This window comes from Bombina bombina, chromosome 10 (assembly GCF_027579735.1).
Source record: "Bombina bombina isolate aBomBom1 chromosome 10, aBomBom1.pri, whole genome shotgun sequence".
Lineage (NCBI taxonomy): Eukaryota > Metazoa > Chordata > Amphibia > Anura > Bombinatoridae > Bombina > Bombina bombina.
In genome coordinates, this window is record NC_069508.1 from 115481639 (window position 1) to 115499377 (window position 17739).

Here is a 17739-nt window from a genome sequence, read left to right on the forward strand (position 1 = left end):
ATCATCAAAATCATCAATGACAATGCTGTGCATATTCAACTGCCTAATAACCTCAAAATACATCCGACATTTCATGTCTCCCTCCTGAAACCATACCGGACGGTTCGGGGGGGCTCTTCCCAACATCCTCTACCGCAAGTATCTGTTGACCCTAACATCGAATATGAGGTTCACTTCATTCTGGATTCCAGAATCTACCGTGGCATCCTGCAATATCTCATAAGGTGGAAGGGGTATGCTGAAGAGGATGATTCCTGGGAACCTGCCAGTAATATCTCGGCCCCTCGACTCATTTCCCGGTTCCATCAGAGGAATCATGATAGACCCCGTTCCTGAGCCCTGGAGTGGCTCCTTGAGGGGGGAGTCCTGTCATGTTCACAGCTATTCATCTGCTCTTTTATGCTGTTATTGTATTTACTGACTAGCAAATAGTACTGTTTCTTTAATAGTCTGACATCCAGCCTATAAAAGGCCTCCTCCCACACTACTCTTTGCTTGGTATTGGATTGTGGTTTGCATAGTCTGCACTCCTTCCCAGCCTCCTTTGAAGCAACCTCAGAACTCTCTGATCAGCTACGGAACTCTAAGCCGCCTGTTAGCTGTTTCACTAATCCCGGAAGTATCGGAGCGGTGACGTCACACGCGAACCTTGCTGCATCTCGTGGACTGAGTCTGTTTGCTTGCACTAAGTTCTTTCCCCTGCAGTTAAGCCTTAACTGCTCAGGTACCTCATTCAGCCACTTACCTGTTATATGTTTCAGCAATATACACTTCATACATTATATTACACTGTGATTGATCTAATCAGTGTCATACTAATTACACCTCAGTTGTTAGTTTTTTCTCTGTGTTAACACCTTTTTCATTGGTGACTTGTTGTGCTTATGCTGCTGCATTCATTCAGTGATTTATTCACATGTGGTAGCTATAGTATATCCACAGCATCCTTCACCAACTATTAAACTGCATTGATTAACTGTGGGTTCTCACTTTACATATGTTGTAATTGATGTTACCACCCAAATAACAATCTCTGCAAACACACTTACTAAGATTACATTGATCTCAGCAGCTGTGGTTCACTTAGATACTCACTTTTATTTCAGACATCACACCTGCTAAATAGTAAAAAAAAAATTTATGCTTACCTGATAAATTTATTTATTTCCAGATATGGTGAGTCTACGGCATCATCTTCAATTACTGTTGTCAATATCACTCCTGGCCAGCAGGAGGAGGCAAAGAGCACCACAGCAAAGCTGTTAAGTATCACTTCCCTTCCCACAACCCCCAGTCATTCGATCGAAGGTAAATGGAGAAAAGAAGCAACACAAGGTGTAGAGGTGCCTGAGGTTTTGGTAAGAAAACTGTCTAAAAATTAAGGGCGGGCCGTGGACTCACCATATCCGGAAAGAAAGAAATTTACCAGGTAAGCATACATTTTGTTTTCTTTCCTAAGATATGGTGAGTCCACAGCATCATCTTCAATTACTGTTGGGAATCAATACTTAAGCTAGAGGATACAGATGATTAGGGAGGGACAAGACAGGGAACCTAAACAGAAGGCACCACCGCTTGAAGAACCTTTCTCCCAAAAGAAGCCTCAGCAAAGGCAAAAGTATTGAATTTGGGAAACTTGGAAAAAGTATGCAGAGACCACCAAGTTGCAGCCTTGTAAATCTGTTCCACAGAAGCTTAATTTTTGAAAGCCCAGGAAGAGGAAACAGCCCTCGTGGAATGAGCTGTAATTCTCTCAGGAGGCTGCTGTCCAGCAGTCTCGTAAGCTAAATGAATTATGCTTCTCAGCCAGAGAGAAAGAGAAGTAGCTGTAGCTTTCTGACCTTTGTGTTTCCTAGAGAAAAAACAAACAAGGCAGAAGACTGGCGAAAATCCTTAGTCGCCTGTAGGTAGAATTTCAGAACACGCACAACATCCAGGTTGTGTAAAAAATGTTCCTTATGAGAAGGAGGATTAGGACATAGAGAAGGAACAACAATTTCCTGATTAATATTCCAGTCCGAAACAACTTAAGGAAGGAAACCAAACTTAGTACAAAGAACCACCTTATAAGCATTAAAGATAAGGGGAATCAGACTGCAGAGCTGAGAGTTCTGAGACTCTCCGAGCAGAAGATATAGCACCAAGAAACAAAACCTTCCAAAATAACAACTTAATATCTAAAGAATGCATAGGCTCAAACGGAGCCAGCTGCAAACTTTAAGAACAAGGTTAAGACTCCAAAGAGGAGTAACAGTTTTAAACACAGGCCTGATTCTGACCAGGGCCTAACTAAAAAGATTGCACACCTGGCACATCCGCCAGACGCTTATGTAGTAAAATAGACAAAGCAGAGATCTGACCCTTAAGAGTACTTGCTGACAAACCTTTCTCCAGACCTTTCATCGATAGGAAATCTATTATGGTCCCTAAGAAAACTACCTTTGTAGCTAGAACAAGGGAACTCTTTCCCAGATTCACTTTCTATCCGTGAGAACATAGAAAAGACAACAAGATCTTTGTATGAGAGTTTGCTTGTTGAAAAGATGGTGCCTGAACCAGAATGTCGTTCAGATAGGGCGCCACTGCAATTTCCCGAGACCGGATCACTGCCAACAGAGCCCCCAGAACCTTTGAGAAAATTCTGGGAGCTGTGGAAAGGTCAAACGGAAGAGCTACACACTGAAAGTGATTGTCCAGAAAGTCAAATCTCTTAAATTTGTGATGATCCCTGTGAATGGGAACATGTAGGTACGCATCCCTCAGGTCTATGGTCGTCATAAACTGACCCTCTTGGACCAAGGGAAGAATGGATCGTATATTTTCCATTGTGAAGGATGGTACTTTGAGAAACTTGTTTAGACACTTCAAGTCAAGAATTGGTCGGAAAGTTCCCTCTTTTTTTGGGAACCACAAACAGATTGGAATAGAATCCTAGACCCTGTTCCTGAACAGGAACTGGAACCATCACTCCCAGATCGGAAAGGTCCTGTACACATTTTAAGAACGCCTCTCTTTTTATCTGGTCTACAGATAATCTTTAGAGGAGGAACCTGCCCCTGGGAGGAAATGTCTGGAACTCTAATTTGTAACCGAGGGATACGATGTCCACAGCCCAGGGGTCTCGTACATCCCATATCCAAGCTTGAGAAAACTGAGAAAGTCTGCCCCCACTTGATCCGATCCCGGATTGGGGGCAAACCCTCCATGATGACTTGGAATTAGCTGCGGGTTTCTTTGATTGCTTCCCCTTGTTCCAAGACTGATTGGGTTTCCAAGAAGGTTTGGAGTGTTCCTGCTTGGAAGAGGAAGGGGAAGACTTACCTCTAAAGTTACGAAAGGAACAAAAATTACTCTGACGTCCTTTCTTACTATTTTTCTTATCCTGTGGCAGAAAAAATCCTTTACCACCCGTAATATCTGAGATAATTTCTGCCAGGCCAGCACTAAAGAAGGTCTTACCCTTGTAAGGGATCGCCAAAAGCTTGAACTTAGATGAAACATCTGCTGACCAGGATTTTAACCATAACGCTCTGTGTGCTAGTACCGCAAAACCAGAACTTTTTGCTCCCAACTTATTGACCTGTAAAGAAACATCAGTAATAAAGAAATTGGCTAACTTAAGAACCTTAATCCTGTCTTGGATCTCCTCCAAGGGAGTTTCCGCTTAAAGAGACTCAGACAATGCATCGAACCAGTAAGCTGCTGCACTGGTCAGAGTGGCAATAGACATGGCAGGTTTCCATTGGAGACCATGATGAACATACATCGTTTTCAGAAAGGCCTCCAGCTTTTTATCCATTGGATCCTTAAAAGAACAGCTATCCTCTATAGGAATAGTAGTTCTCTTAGCCAAAGTAGAAATCGCCCTTCCACTTTGGGGACCGTCTGCCACGACTCCTTAATGGGGTCAGCCACCGGAAACATCTTCTTAAAAATCGGAGAAGGGGAAAAAGAAATCCCAGGTCTCTCCCATTCCTGTGCAATAATCTCTCTAGCATGGTCAGGTACGGGAAACACCTCCACAGCAGAAGGAACATGAAAGTATTTATTTAGCATACTAGATTTCTTAGGCTTGACCACGACAGTCGTATTGGAGTCATCCAGGGTAACCAAAACCTCAACTTCAGCATCAGAAGAAGGAATTACACTGTCTGAATCAGTATGCTCCATTTCCTTTGCAGGGATTGCTGTATAATATTACCCATAACTACTTTACCATTTAGGGCATTCATATATTAATGTAGATTTGTACTGATTAACCTACTGTGCCCTATATTTCAGGCCCTAGGTCTATATCGTGTTATTGAAGGTGTATTAGACCTGGCTTTGGAAATTGCAGAAGTAATACCATCTAGGTTACCTTGTATGTTGACACTCTTGTGCCAGTTCTATTTTTGTAATACTGATAATTTACACCTACAGCTGAGGGTGATTCACTTCCTTTCACCTGAAATCAACCCTTCCTCAGATAAGGGGGAGGTGATTCCATTTTGAGCCTAGCCTAGCCCAAGATCTGCACTATTGTTGATCTAATAAGGTATTTGTGGTATATTGACTGGTATATTCTGGCCAGCTCTGTGTGAATTAAAAGGGTTAATTGCTGCTTTCCAACCCCTCACCTCCCCGCTCCCGCCTGGCTAGTCCGGGTGGGTCACATCCAATTCCCTTTCCCCTTCCTTCGAGTTGTATCCCCCTATTCCCCGAGGTGAGGGACCAGATTAGTAGTATCAAATGTGAGTATTCATGTAACTTTAACCCTTAAAGTGTGACTCAGCCCCGCTCTAACCATGAGATAGGTTTTATGTAAATTGTGTGGTTGAATGTGACATGCATAACCCTTGAATTTCTTCCAAAACAGCTGTATATTATCCTTGAGCCCCCAGGGATCTATTACTCTGCCTTCCAGGGATATAGTAACTAGTCTATAAAATGCCTCATATGATGAAGAAACATCCCAAATCAAACCCCAAGCCTAAGAAGACAGTCTTTGACAATTTTGCCCACTCTTCTAAGGAGTCCCTACCCCATCCAGGTGGTGAAATGAGTGAACCGGACTCTCAAGACGAGGAGTCTCAATCCAGCCTACACTCTGCAACTGCCTCCCAACATTATATTACAGAATCATCACTCAAGAAATTTCTAGCCATTCAGACTAAGTCCATTACCCAAGAAATCCAGCGCAGCTCTGCAGAGCTCAAGAAAGAAATCTCAGAAATTGGTGACAGAGTTGATGCGCTGGAGCGCAAGCAGGATGATCAGGCTGTAGATCAATCCAACATTCTGGCCTATGCCGAAAATCTGGCTGAGCAGATTTCACAATTAGACTAAACTGACATGGAGGACAGATCGAGACGAAGTAATATCAGATTCAGAGGAGTTCCGGAATCAGTGGCTCCAGTAGATATTCGGGGCTACCTTCAGGATCTCTTCAGAGAGCTTATAGGCACCCCTGAAGGCCTCACTAACACAATGGAGAGAGCACACAGGGCTTTGCGCCCTAGGACAGTGAGTTCTGACAAAACGAGGGACATCATAGTGTGCTTCCATAGCTACTTATATAAGGATCGCCTTCTTCAAGCTGCCTTCCGAAAACCAAATCTAAGTGGTAGATTTGAGGGAGTACAATTACTACCTGACCTCTCAGCACACACCCTCCAACAACGTCGCCACTTTCAGACAGTAACTTTTGCTCTACGCAAGGCCAACTTCCGATATCGATGGGGGTTCCCAACCAGGCTCATAGTAACCAAAGATAACCAGTCCATAACCATCACCACACCCTCTCAGGGTATGACCCTCCTGGCCTCATGGGGTTTATTGGTGGACCCCCTAAGTGCACGGGCCCAACCTCAACCTGCCTTGAGAGCCTCAGCTCCTGAATGGTCGACGAAAGAACAGAGAGTAAAAAGACCTAAGATACAACAATCACAAGGATCCCAAGAACACTCTGAGCCCACTGAGTAGGTTCCTTCAGGAGTCATTGGTCCTGGTTTAAATGTATATAGGCTCCTAGGTCTAAACTGATGGTTCTTATGGACTAGCCTGCAACTTGAGTTAGGCAAGGTATTTGTGAGGTTTATTGAGCCGTCAAAATGTTTATTCACTTAATAAGTTATATGTTATTTGTCCTGGTAAGATATGTTATTTGCTGTTTTGTAACCACTTTGGTTTAAGCACTTTATGTTATGATAATTATGTTATTAGAGCGGGGCTGATTTTGCCCCACTGCACTAGCTCCTGAGCTGTATGCTCAACCCCCCCACTGAAGCCCACGTCAGGGCTCCCTTGAGGTGGACTACTTCCACCGCTCCAGAGGCACTACCAAGTGTCTTCTCTATTTTCTTACCTCTCCTCTCCTTATCTTCTCCCCCACTCTGTTTCCCATACACTGGTACTCGGACCCTCCGTACCCAGCTCTTAATCACTCCTAGACATGACTTGCTCTCCTTTGAGGTTTCTCACCCAAAACGTTAGAGGACTTAACACTCCCTTTAAGAGAAGTCTTTTACTGCGCTCGCTGAAACACCACAATCCTGACATAGTGTTCCTCCAAGAGACGCACTGGCTAATTGACGAGCCGATCAGACTCTCCTCCAGGGAATATACACATATAGAGTATGCACCCTTCTCCAAAAAAAGCCAGAGGCACAGCTATTCTTTTGCACAAGAGGTTAGCTGTCGAACCAGTCTTGACCATTAGAGATCCACAGGCCAGATATATCATCCTAATCTGTAACATCAACCATGTGCTCTATACACTTGTGTCAGTCTACTTGCCCAACACTCACCAGCCTAAGTGGCTCAAACAAATACTTCATGTTATTTCCCAACACAAACAAGGTAGGGTTATTGTCTCGGGAGACTTCAACATGACCTGGGATCCGAAAGTAGGTAGAAAGTCCTCTGACTTAGCCAGGGCGCCTCCTTCTACAGAAAGACTTGCTGCGAAATTCCGTACTCTCATGACAGGATCAGGTTTTTTTGACATATGGAGGGCTATCCACACTAAGGATCGAGACTACACGCACTACTCACAACCACATCGACAATACGCCAGACTTGACTACATGTTCTCTACGGCAGACTCACTAGATCTGGTCACTAACACAGCCATTTCTATTTGCCCCTTGTTCCGACCATGACTGTGTCACTGCCGACCTCATCTCCTCAAACACTACTCGCTCTAGACCCTCCTGGTGCATGCCCCACAATCTCCTACAAGATATTGCCATTAGAGAAAAACTGCGTACAGAAATTAAACACTTCCTGGAAACTAACGACCAAGCTCAGGTCGGAGATGACACCCTCTGGGGAGCTGCTAAAGCAACCATTAGAGGCTTAATGATATCTGAACAGGCTAAACTCCGAAAGCAAGCGGGTCTCTCGTTGTCCCAGGCTCACATTAAACTTAGAAATCTAGAATCCCAAAATAGAGTAAAGCCTGCTAACTCCTTAGCAGCCCAAATAATAGATCTTAAAAATCACATCTCACAGCTAGAGCTTAGGAGAACCCAGGATAACCTAACTAAACTCAAACAGCTGTACTTTTATAAGGGCAATAAGGCGGACACCATTCTAGCCAACAAAATCAGAAACAGAACTAGTATCTCACGTATACATAGCATTATCAAAGAGAGCTCCCTCCTCAAAATTCCCTCACAGATAGGGGAGGCTTTTGCTGAGTTTTACTCTAACCTCTATAGCATTGAAAGGTCTGAGAGCCCCCCTGTGACCTCAGCGGACTCTATCCGCGAGTACTTAAAAGCACTGAACCTCCCGTCCCTCTCACCCGATCAAAAGGATACCTTAAACTTGCCATTCTCTCTCAGAGAAGTGCAACAAGTCATCAAGAATTCTAAATCATTTAAATCGCCTGGACCAGATGGCTACCCAGTGCATTTCTATAAAACTTACATTCAAGAACTTTCCCCCTTGCTTCTTAGACTCTTTAACTTAGCTAGAAGTGAAGGTAAATTCAAGAGTGAATTCCTTGAAGCCACTATCATAACTATTTTGAAACCCAATAAGGACCCCTCTCTTTGTGCCAGCTATAGGCCAATCTCGCTAATCAACACTGATATTAAATTCTTTTCAAAAATTTTAGCTAATCGTATTGCCAACCTTCTTCCCCAGCTGATCAATCCAGACCAAGTAGGATTTATCCCCAAAAGAGAAGGGCCAGATAACACTAGAAGACTTTTGAATGTGATGAGCCTGTCGTCCAGCCTTAATAAACCTATGGCGATTATTTCATTGGACGCCGAAAAGGCCTTTGATCGGGTGAGATGGCGGTTTCTGTGGGAAGTGCTTGATATCTTTCAATTCCCAAGCTCCCGAGTGGGAGCAATTAAAGCCTTATATTCTACTCCCTCCGCCTCGGTAAAGGGGCTCGGTTTCCAAACTCCCCCTTTCTATATCTTTAACGGGACTAGACAGGGTTGTCCCCTGTCACCCCTGCTCTTTGCGCTAGCCATTGAGCTGCTGGCAGAACAAATCAGATTGGACCCACACATGGGTGGGATCACCCTATGTGGTACCAAGCACAATATAGCCTTGTTTGCTGACGACATTACCCTTTTCTCTTCGGATCTTGCGACCACTCTACCTAGACTCCTACAGATAGTCAGGGAATTTAATGCCAATTCTCACTATAAACTAAACATTTCTAAAACAGAGATCTACACCCAAGGCTTCCAGCACTTGTCATTGGCCCCTCTAAAAACCAAATATCCTTTCAGATGGTCGGAAACATCGGTGACGCATCTAGGCGTCAAACTATCCAATGACTTCCCCCGGATTATTAGGGACAATTATCTCCCTTTGCTATCGGAGCTTCGCTCCCTTAGTAAGAGTTGGAACCTCTCGCAAGTCTTGTGGATGGGACGGATTGCAGCTTTAAAGATGTCTTTCCTACCTCGTCTCACATACTTATTCCGTTGTCTGCCAATCAGAGTCCCCAGGCAAATTCTTTTACAGTTCCAGAGCGAATTCACTAAACATATTTGGCAGGGCAAACCCCCAAGAGTGGCGCAGAGAGTTCTGCAATTGCCCAGGTTAAAAGGGGGTCTGGGCTCTCCCTCGATAGTAAGATACTACGAGGGAGCCATGCTCACCCATGTCTCACAATGGGGAGTCAAGCAGTCTACCTGCAAATGGCGCTCCATCGAACAGGCTTCGTTGCCCTACAACCTAACCTTATGAGACCTTATCTGGACGCCCACACATTGCCGCAGAGAATTAACCTTGATAAATCCTATCATTCGGGAATGCCTACAATTTTGGGATAAAATCCGTCACTCTAGACTAATTGCCCCTCACCCTTCTCCCATAACCTCAATGCCCGGCCTATTGGCAGGCTTACAGGATTCCCATCCACTGAAATGGACTCAAATCGGAATTAATGTGGTCTCGGACCTCTGGCTCCCCCCACCGGAAAGTGGATTCAAATCTGTCTCTCAGTTAGGGGCCGATGTGGCCTTACCCCATATCCTAAAATTTGAACACCACAGAATTAAAAGCTTCTTGACCTCTTGGGGCTTTAAACCTCAGTTAGTCCGCCCACTGACCCCGTGGGAGTCCACTCGGAACCAGGGAAATAGGCTATATAGACCCCTCTCCAGACACTATACCCTGCTGGACTCTAACCTAAATTCGGATTCAACTCCCCACCTCGTAAAGTGGGATTCCCTGCTTGACAAATCACTTACAGAAGAAGATTGGGAACACGCGCTTGAGCGTACCAAAAAGGCCATACATTGCACCACCTTATTTGAGACTTATTACAAGTTGGTGGCTCATTGGTATTATGTACCCACCAGGTTGGCTAAAATATTTACTAGCACATCCCCGTATTGTTGGAGAGGCTGTGGTCAGAGAGGGGATTCTCTACACATCTGGTGGGAATGCCCCAAAATTCGCCCCTTATGGACTAAATGTTTTAGGGTCCTCCCCAAATTGGGAGTCTCATTACATAGCTCTCCCGCAGTTGCCCTACTACACATAGGTATCCACTCTATTCCTAAGCATCATGCTTACATCAGCATATATCTTTTCATGTCCATTAAACATCTAATAGCTTGTGATTGGAAATCAGAATCCCCACCTAGCTGGACAAGAGTCTGCTCCTATATGGCCTACTTATATACCATGGAAAAAGACATATTTTATAAATTGGGTAATTCCGACCTCTTTGAGCTTACATGGGCTGACTGGAAAGACGCATATGACACAACCTGGAAACCTAATGTTCTCTCTCCTTGTTAGCTTATCACGTGGGGGCATAGGGTTTGAGTTGGGGATAGACCTGTTTCGATCCGGATGGCTTACACAACTCGCCCACTCATGACTAACGACATACCCCTCCTCCCTCTCCCTCCCCCATCTCACTTCTAGAGTCCCCTCTTCTCCTGGTCAAGAGACCTCTGTGTCTCCCTCACCCGTGTTATAAGGTACCATTATGGATTACGGCTAATTTCTGTGCACTTGGTATTGTCTTGAACAGAGTTACATCCATTTTAAAGTGTGTAACATTATATTGTTCTGAGGACGAATTGTGTCCTCACACTGTTTTTTTTTCTTTCTTTCTCTTTTAATATTATTGACATATTCTCACTTGTAACTATGATAAGTTCAATAAAGCTCTTTGAAAAATTTAAAAAAAAACAAAAAAAAACTTTATTCTTTGTTTCTTTAAACACTGTCCCTTCAAGATATTAATTTCCCATAGTAAAGCAAAATTGTTCTTATAAGAGATTGACCACCTCTGACAAAAAGTCCTCTACACCTCAGCTATACGGCTGAAGTGCCTACCTGCCCCCTCTGAACTGCTGAGCTGAATGTGAATAAACACGGATGAAGCCTCTCCACTCAATGTCGGGGGAAACCTGATGCCGGAAACACTAAAAGCTGTGCCACTGGATTGTCTCTCAGAGAAGCGCGCGCTTTTAGACAAGCTGCCGCCTCAGAAAGGGAATCGCCTCTTTTATCGTGTCAGGGGCGTTCTCGGCAGCCATTATAGACACATTTATAGCGTCACACAAGAACGGCTAAAACTCTAGCTAGAGCACAAAGCCAATAAAAATCTGCATGGTCGAAACTCCTTACAGACCAGTTAGATTATATTAATACCAGAGTAAGGAGCAATCGATACTGAGCCAACAATAATCTAGGTATATTAAAACAAATATTAAGTCACCCAGTGCCTGCTTCCCTGCCTAATAAATCCTGAACCCAGGATTATTCGTATAAGTCCCAGTACAAATGCAGACTAGCTGCTTAAAGTGCCAGAGTCTTCCATGATCAAAGAATTAAATTGGCGCATACCTGTACCTCAAACTGTCCGGCAGAAGAACAGCTCACCCGGTGTGAGAGGAGGCCACTCCTCACAGGGACCTGTGGAGAAAGAGTAAATCTACTCAGTCTTTCTATATAGGGAAGCAATCATGTTAAGATAACGCAGTGACGCCCACCCCACAAGATCTCAACTGCTTAAAAGCCACCACTGCCCTACTGAAGAGACTAACGTGGAGTACGGCTAAACCCAACTAGGAATGATCAGAGCAAACCTGCTCTGGCTTTAAAATAATAAAATCTTGATGGAAGTAAAAATGTCTTCAGACACAAAAACTTCACATCCTCCTTGCACTGAAGGCAAAGAGAATGACTGGGGGTTGTGGGAAGGGAAGTGATACTTAAAAGCTTTGATGTGGTGCTCTTTGCCTTCTCCTGCTTGCCAGGAGTGATATTCCCAACAGTAATTGAAGATGAATCCGTGGACTCACCATATCTTAGGAAAGAAATAAAGCAAACTTACCCTCCAGGATCTATGCTGTGGAACAGATACAGTCTCTCAAGTGTGACAGCCTTGCCATGGTGTTCTGACAGGGACCTGAGTGTAAAAAGGCAAGCAGTCTAAACTCGATAACACTGATTGCCCAGGAGCTGCTAGATAGACAGTCTGGATCGCTTTCGTAGGAAAAACTTTCCCTGCATCTCCAGACTCTAATGTTCATCAATACTCTCACTGAGAGGTTTATAGGATTACTTAAAACTCCAGTCCTTTCTTGAAGGGAACATACCCATTTAAGGACTATCCAAATCTTCTGACACTTCTCTGCCATCCTCCTCTAGCGACGAAAGGCAAAGAATGAATGGGGGAAGTGGGAGCGATATTTAAGCCTTTGGCTGGGGTGTCTTTGCCTCCTCCTGGTGGCCAGATGTTGTATTTCCCAACAGTAAGGAATGAAGTTGTGGACCCTTCCTGCTTCATGGAAAGAATAAGTGATTTTATGTCTAATCCTATTACATTCCTCAAAAGCCACTTTAAATGCCATTGCTAATAATTAAGTAAGGTGATCACAGTAGCAGCAGTAGTCACCTGGCTATATTCAATGTTATGTACTTAAATTATAATATACATATAGTAACATAGTAGATGAGATTGAAAGAAAACTAAAGTTCATCGAGTTCAACCTATACAAATCTAATACTTTTTTGTAATACTTACAAAAAAGCTCCAGTTAAGCTTAAATGGAAGCAGTAAAAAAAAGCTCAAAATCCGCTTCACACAGGGGTGTGAAAAAGGCTTAAATGGGGTTAAAAAAGGTAATAAACTGTTAATTTTAGGAGAAATTTAACTTAGACTGGGTTTAACTGCGTTGGGAGGATTCCTGTGGACGATTTAGTTGCAGGTAGGGTTAAATGCACTTGGGGGTTAGTTGCAGTTTTGCCTAATTGCTCTGGGGAGTAGGGTTGGTTGCTTTTAGGGTTAACTATACTGGGTGGAATTTCCGGCAATTAAAAAAAAAAAAAACGGTTGTAGTTAAGGCAAAATACACTAGGGAGGTTCACGGTTATGGTTAATTTATTACAGGAGCACAGGTCTGTGGCACTAAGGGTTTTAATGTAGGGGTTAGCTAGAAGAGGGTGATTATTCCTGATCCTCTGCACTGAACTCTATGCATCTAAAACCAGTTATACTAAAGCAGATTTACAATTGAAGTTAGGTGCTTTAAACAGAAAGTAAGATGTCGAATGCTACACCTTGTGGTCATAGTCCTTGGATACTTTTGATACTATACAACCAGCAAGCTGGAAATCCCCAAACTCTATCCTGCCTGCTGCGCCAGAATACTTATTGATCCAAAGACTTCTGCAGCTCCCCGTGACTTGATGTAATCAATGGCTTCCACCAAGCACATTCAGGAGTTGCAAAGTACACTGATCAGTAAGTGAGACTTTCAATGCCATCAGCCAAAAAAAATTGCTTACTGGGTAAAAGGACAGTAAATATAAATATTGACATTATTGTGTAGTATGTGCACAATTAAAGATGGTTTTGAGTCACTAACTATTGCTTGTGACATTTTTGTTCAATTTTGACAACCAAAACTGTTTCTATTCCCATTGATAGCCCATCTCTCAGCCAGGCGATTATTATTTATTTGTTTTTAAACCACAACACAGGGTTCTTTGCAAATCCCAATTAAATCATTAGCACTATTGGGCTCTCAGGGGAGAACAGTTTTGGGCATTGATTACCTTCAATGGGTAAATTTATTAAGCTTTGAACGGCACTTGGGGTGCAGGCTCGCTAAATCAAGCCTGCAACCACAATTTATTATTATTATTATTATTATCATCATTTATTTGTATAGAGTCATGAAATTCAGTCATGCAGTGTTTTTAAGAGGTGGAAGATTATTTTGTTTTTTCTTGATTTGTTGAGGTTTATTTTTGCAGATGATACAAAGTTGATTAGGTCAGTACATGATGTAATTGCTTTGCTAAGGTGATTTACAAAAATTGGAGGAATGGGCTGGTAAGTGGCAAATGAGATTTAATATTGGTAAATGTACTGTTCTACATTTTGGAAGTAAAAATATGCTGACTACCTATTATTTAAATATAATTAGACTTAACAAAACAAAGGATTAAAAATATTTTAGCGTACTTATGGATACCAAGCTAAAAAGGAGTGTGCAATTCAAGGCAGTGGCTTCTAAGGCTAATAAGATACTAGCATGTATTACAAGAGGCATAGATGAAAGAGAAAAAACAACAACATAATTCTGTCTCTAAATCCCTGCTAAGACCTCACCTTGACTATGTAGTGCAGTTCTGGGGACCAATTTTTAAAAGGGACATTGCAGAATTAGAAAAAGTTCTGAGAACGGCTGCAAAACTATTAAGGGGAATAGAGATTTTAAACTGTGAGGAGAGCTTAGCCAAATTGGGTCTGTTTACTCTAGAAACGGTGCTTGAGAGATGATATGATTACTTTATATAAATATATTCAAGGCCCATATTCACAGTTGATGGAAGCGCTGTTTATTTCAAGGCAAGTACTTGTGACAAGAGGTCACAATTTAAGGCTAGAAGAAAGGAGATATTATCTCCAGCAACATAAATGTTTTGATTTCACTGTAAGAACAATGAAATTGTGGAACTCACTGACTAAAGAGGTAGTGACTATTGACTTCTGTCTTCATTTTTGCATGATAACATCTACTGGATGGAAAGAGGCCTATCATGTCATTTATCAAGGGCAGATAAACAATGAATACTTACATTTTAACATCCACAGATCCGTTCTCCTTGCTTTCCATATTCTCTGAAACCATGGGAGGACTTGGGATTTCTTTGGCTTCTACAACTAGAGAACAGACAATATATTTTGTATAAACAATATGTTTCATGAACTTGCTATGCACTGGAACTAGCGTTCTTATACAGAACAACAATTTACACTGGGGGTCATTTTAAAGCAACAGAAAAATCAAAATGAAATGTTCATGATTCAGATATAACATTAAAGGGACATAATACTTGTATGCTAAATTACTTGAAAGTGATGCAGCGTAACTGTAAAAAGCTGACAGGAAAATATCACCTAAGAATCTCTATGTAAAAAGGGAAGATATTTTACCTCATAATTTCTTCATCACACCAGAGTAAGTGCTCTGTGAACAGTTATACTCAGGGATAGGCACGGACCAAGGCTGTGGTGGACATTTTCCAAAGTACAGATGTTTGTAAAGAGAGTGTTTTTTTGACGTTTTTAATTTAAAAAAAAAAAAAAAAGCCAATCAGCATCAGCAGTGCTGAGGTCGTGCTATGCTTTGCTGTGATCTCATGAGATTTCATAGTAAACTTACATAAACTGAATAGGAAAATAACATGACTGTGCCTGCACATGCCAGATGCATGCACCCTTGCAAGTCCTGGGACTAGCATCTTGATTGGCTGCTTAAAGTCTCTTTACAACGGGGTGTGAATACTTAGGAACTTTTGAGGTAAAATATCTTCCAGAGATGATATTTTCTAGTCAGCTTTTTACAGCTATACTGTATTACTTTCAAGTGCTTCAACATTTGGGTATCATTACCCTTTAAATGTTAAACAACTTTCCAAATTATTTTATTATCTAATTTGCTTTATTCTCTTGAAATCCTCTGTTGAAAAGCATACCTATGTAGGCTCAGGACCAGCAATGCACTACTGAAAACAAGCTGCTGCTTGGTGGCTGCACATATATGCCACTTGTCATTGACTCACCTGATCTTTTCAGCTAGCTCCCAGTAGTGCATTACTGATCCTTCAACAGAGAAAACAAAGCAAATTTGATATATGGAGAACATTGGAAAGTTGTGGAAAAAAAAATTCTTAGGGTTGAGAATGATAACGAGAATTTATACGTAAAGGGACATGAAACCCATTTTTTCAGAATTCAGACAGAACATACAATTTGTAAACAACTTTCCAATGTACTTTTATTATCAAATTTGCTTCATTCTCTTGATATCCTTTGCTGAAGGAGCAGCAATGCACTACTGAGAGCTAGCTGAACACATCTAGCCTGCCAATCACAAGAGACAAAAGTGTGCAGCCACTAATCATCATTTAGCTCCCACTAGTGTAGGATATGTGTGTATGGATTCCAAGAGAACGAAGCACATTTGAAAATAGAACTAAATTTAAAAGTGTCTTTAAATGACATGCTCTGACTTTCCTATCCCTTTAACATAAAAGTAATTTGTATCCAGACCTAACATCCTATTGCAAAACACCTTGTGATACAGATTGATTTAAAGAGCCAGTCTACACCTTAGTAATCTAAAAGCCTTACCTTAGATTAAACTACAAATGGCTTGGGCATATGGTGTGACTTGTATGGACATGTATTTTAGCTAAATATATATGCAAACAATGGATTTCCTTAAAGGGATAGTCTACACCTTAGTCATCTTAAAGTCTTACTTTAGATTATGGGACTAATCAGTGGGTAAAACTGTCAAATCTGCCATTTTTTTTTTTATTGTTTTTTTTTTTTTTTTTTTTTTTTTTTTTTAAACACAGTGTAAAAATAGTATGCCGGGCTGTACTGCTGTTTTTTTATATTACTTTAAAGGGCATTTACCTTGTTCTTATGGTATCCTTTGTTGAAAAGCCTGCCTGTGTCCGGAGCATTATACGTCAGCAGTTGTTATACACTTTTGAGCACCAGATGGTAGCAGTGTTTGCACAATGTATAAATCAATCTTAAAGACAGTACAAAACAGGAGCAGCACCCGGAAAGGGGCTGACCAACCCAACAGTTAGCTGCGCAAAAAACACTTCCAGCTCCTATGTATCAAACATGACTTGAGGGACCCTATGTAAGATTAAAGGGACACTGAACTCAAATTTTTTATTTTGTGATTCAGATAGAACATGCAATTTTAAGCAACTTTCTAATTTACTCCTATTATCAAATGTTCTTCATTCTCTTGGTATTTTTATTTGAAAAGCAAGAATGTAAGGTTAGATGCTGGCCCATTTTAGATGAACAACCTGGGTTGTTCTTGCTGATTGGTGGATAAATTCATCCACCAATAAACAAGTGCTGTCCAGGGTTCTGGACTTTCTTTTTCAAATAAAGATAGCAAGAGAACGAAGATAAATTGATAATAGGAATAAATTAGAAAGTTGCTTAAAATTGCACGCTCTGTCTAAATCACAAAAGAAAAAATTTGGGTTCAGTATCCCTTTAATAAAGGAGACGTTTGATATGTACAGCTGGAAGTGTCTTATTTGCACTATGTATAACAAAGGATTGTCACAAAACTGCTGCCATATAGGGCTCGATTTATCAAGCCCCTCCCCCCCTTTAAATGCAGGTTCGCTTGTGGATTTATCAAGCAGCGGTTATCAGACCACTGCTTCCCTGTCCTGTTCTCTACCTCTTAGTTGTCCGACCAGGGAGATTCACAGCTCCTGCCGGGCAGGGGGCGAGGTTGCACACAAGAAGACTGTCGGACAGGGGCGAATATGTATGATAAATGGAGCCCAAAGTGCAGAGTCCTGAGCCTACATAGGTATGCTCTTCAACAAAGAAGAACAAATTCCATTCAATAATAGAAGTACATTGGAAATTTTTGATTTTTTTTAATTGTAAACCTTATCTGTGACTTGAAAGAAACTTTTTGGGTCCCATGCATCACAAATTGTGGCTTGCATTTTGTCACTGAATAACCAATACTGAAGAAAAAAATATTATACACAGCAGGCAAACTATTTTAAATATTATTCGAAACAGACTCAATTAAAAAGGGTTATACCTTAAGATTTGCTTTTGAAAAATACACTTAAAAACAGATTCTCATAATTAGTTACCCAAATCTCTTGTTCAACTTAAAGGGACACTGAACCCAATTTTTTTTCTTTCGTGATTCAGATAGATCATGCAATTTTAAGCAACTT

General features: G+C 41.6%; 1 protein-coding gene across 1 annotated transcript in view; it reads right to left on the bottom strand.

Moving 5' to 3' along the window:
- SAMD13 (sterile alpha motif domain containing 13) overlaps positions 1-17739 on the bottom strand; it is a 141006-nt gene that overhangs the window by 55462 nt on the left and 67805 nt on the right. The window contains exon 2 of the mRNA XM_053693313.1: positions 14569-14653. Within this exon, the coding sequence (XP_053549288.1) occupies positions 14569-14653 (85 nt within the window). The remainder of the gene's footprint in view (positions 1-14568; positions 14654-17739) is intronic.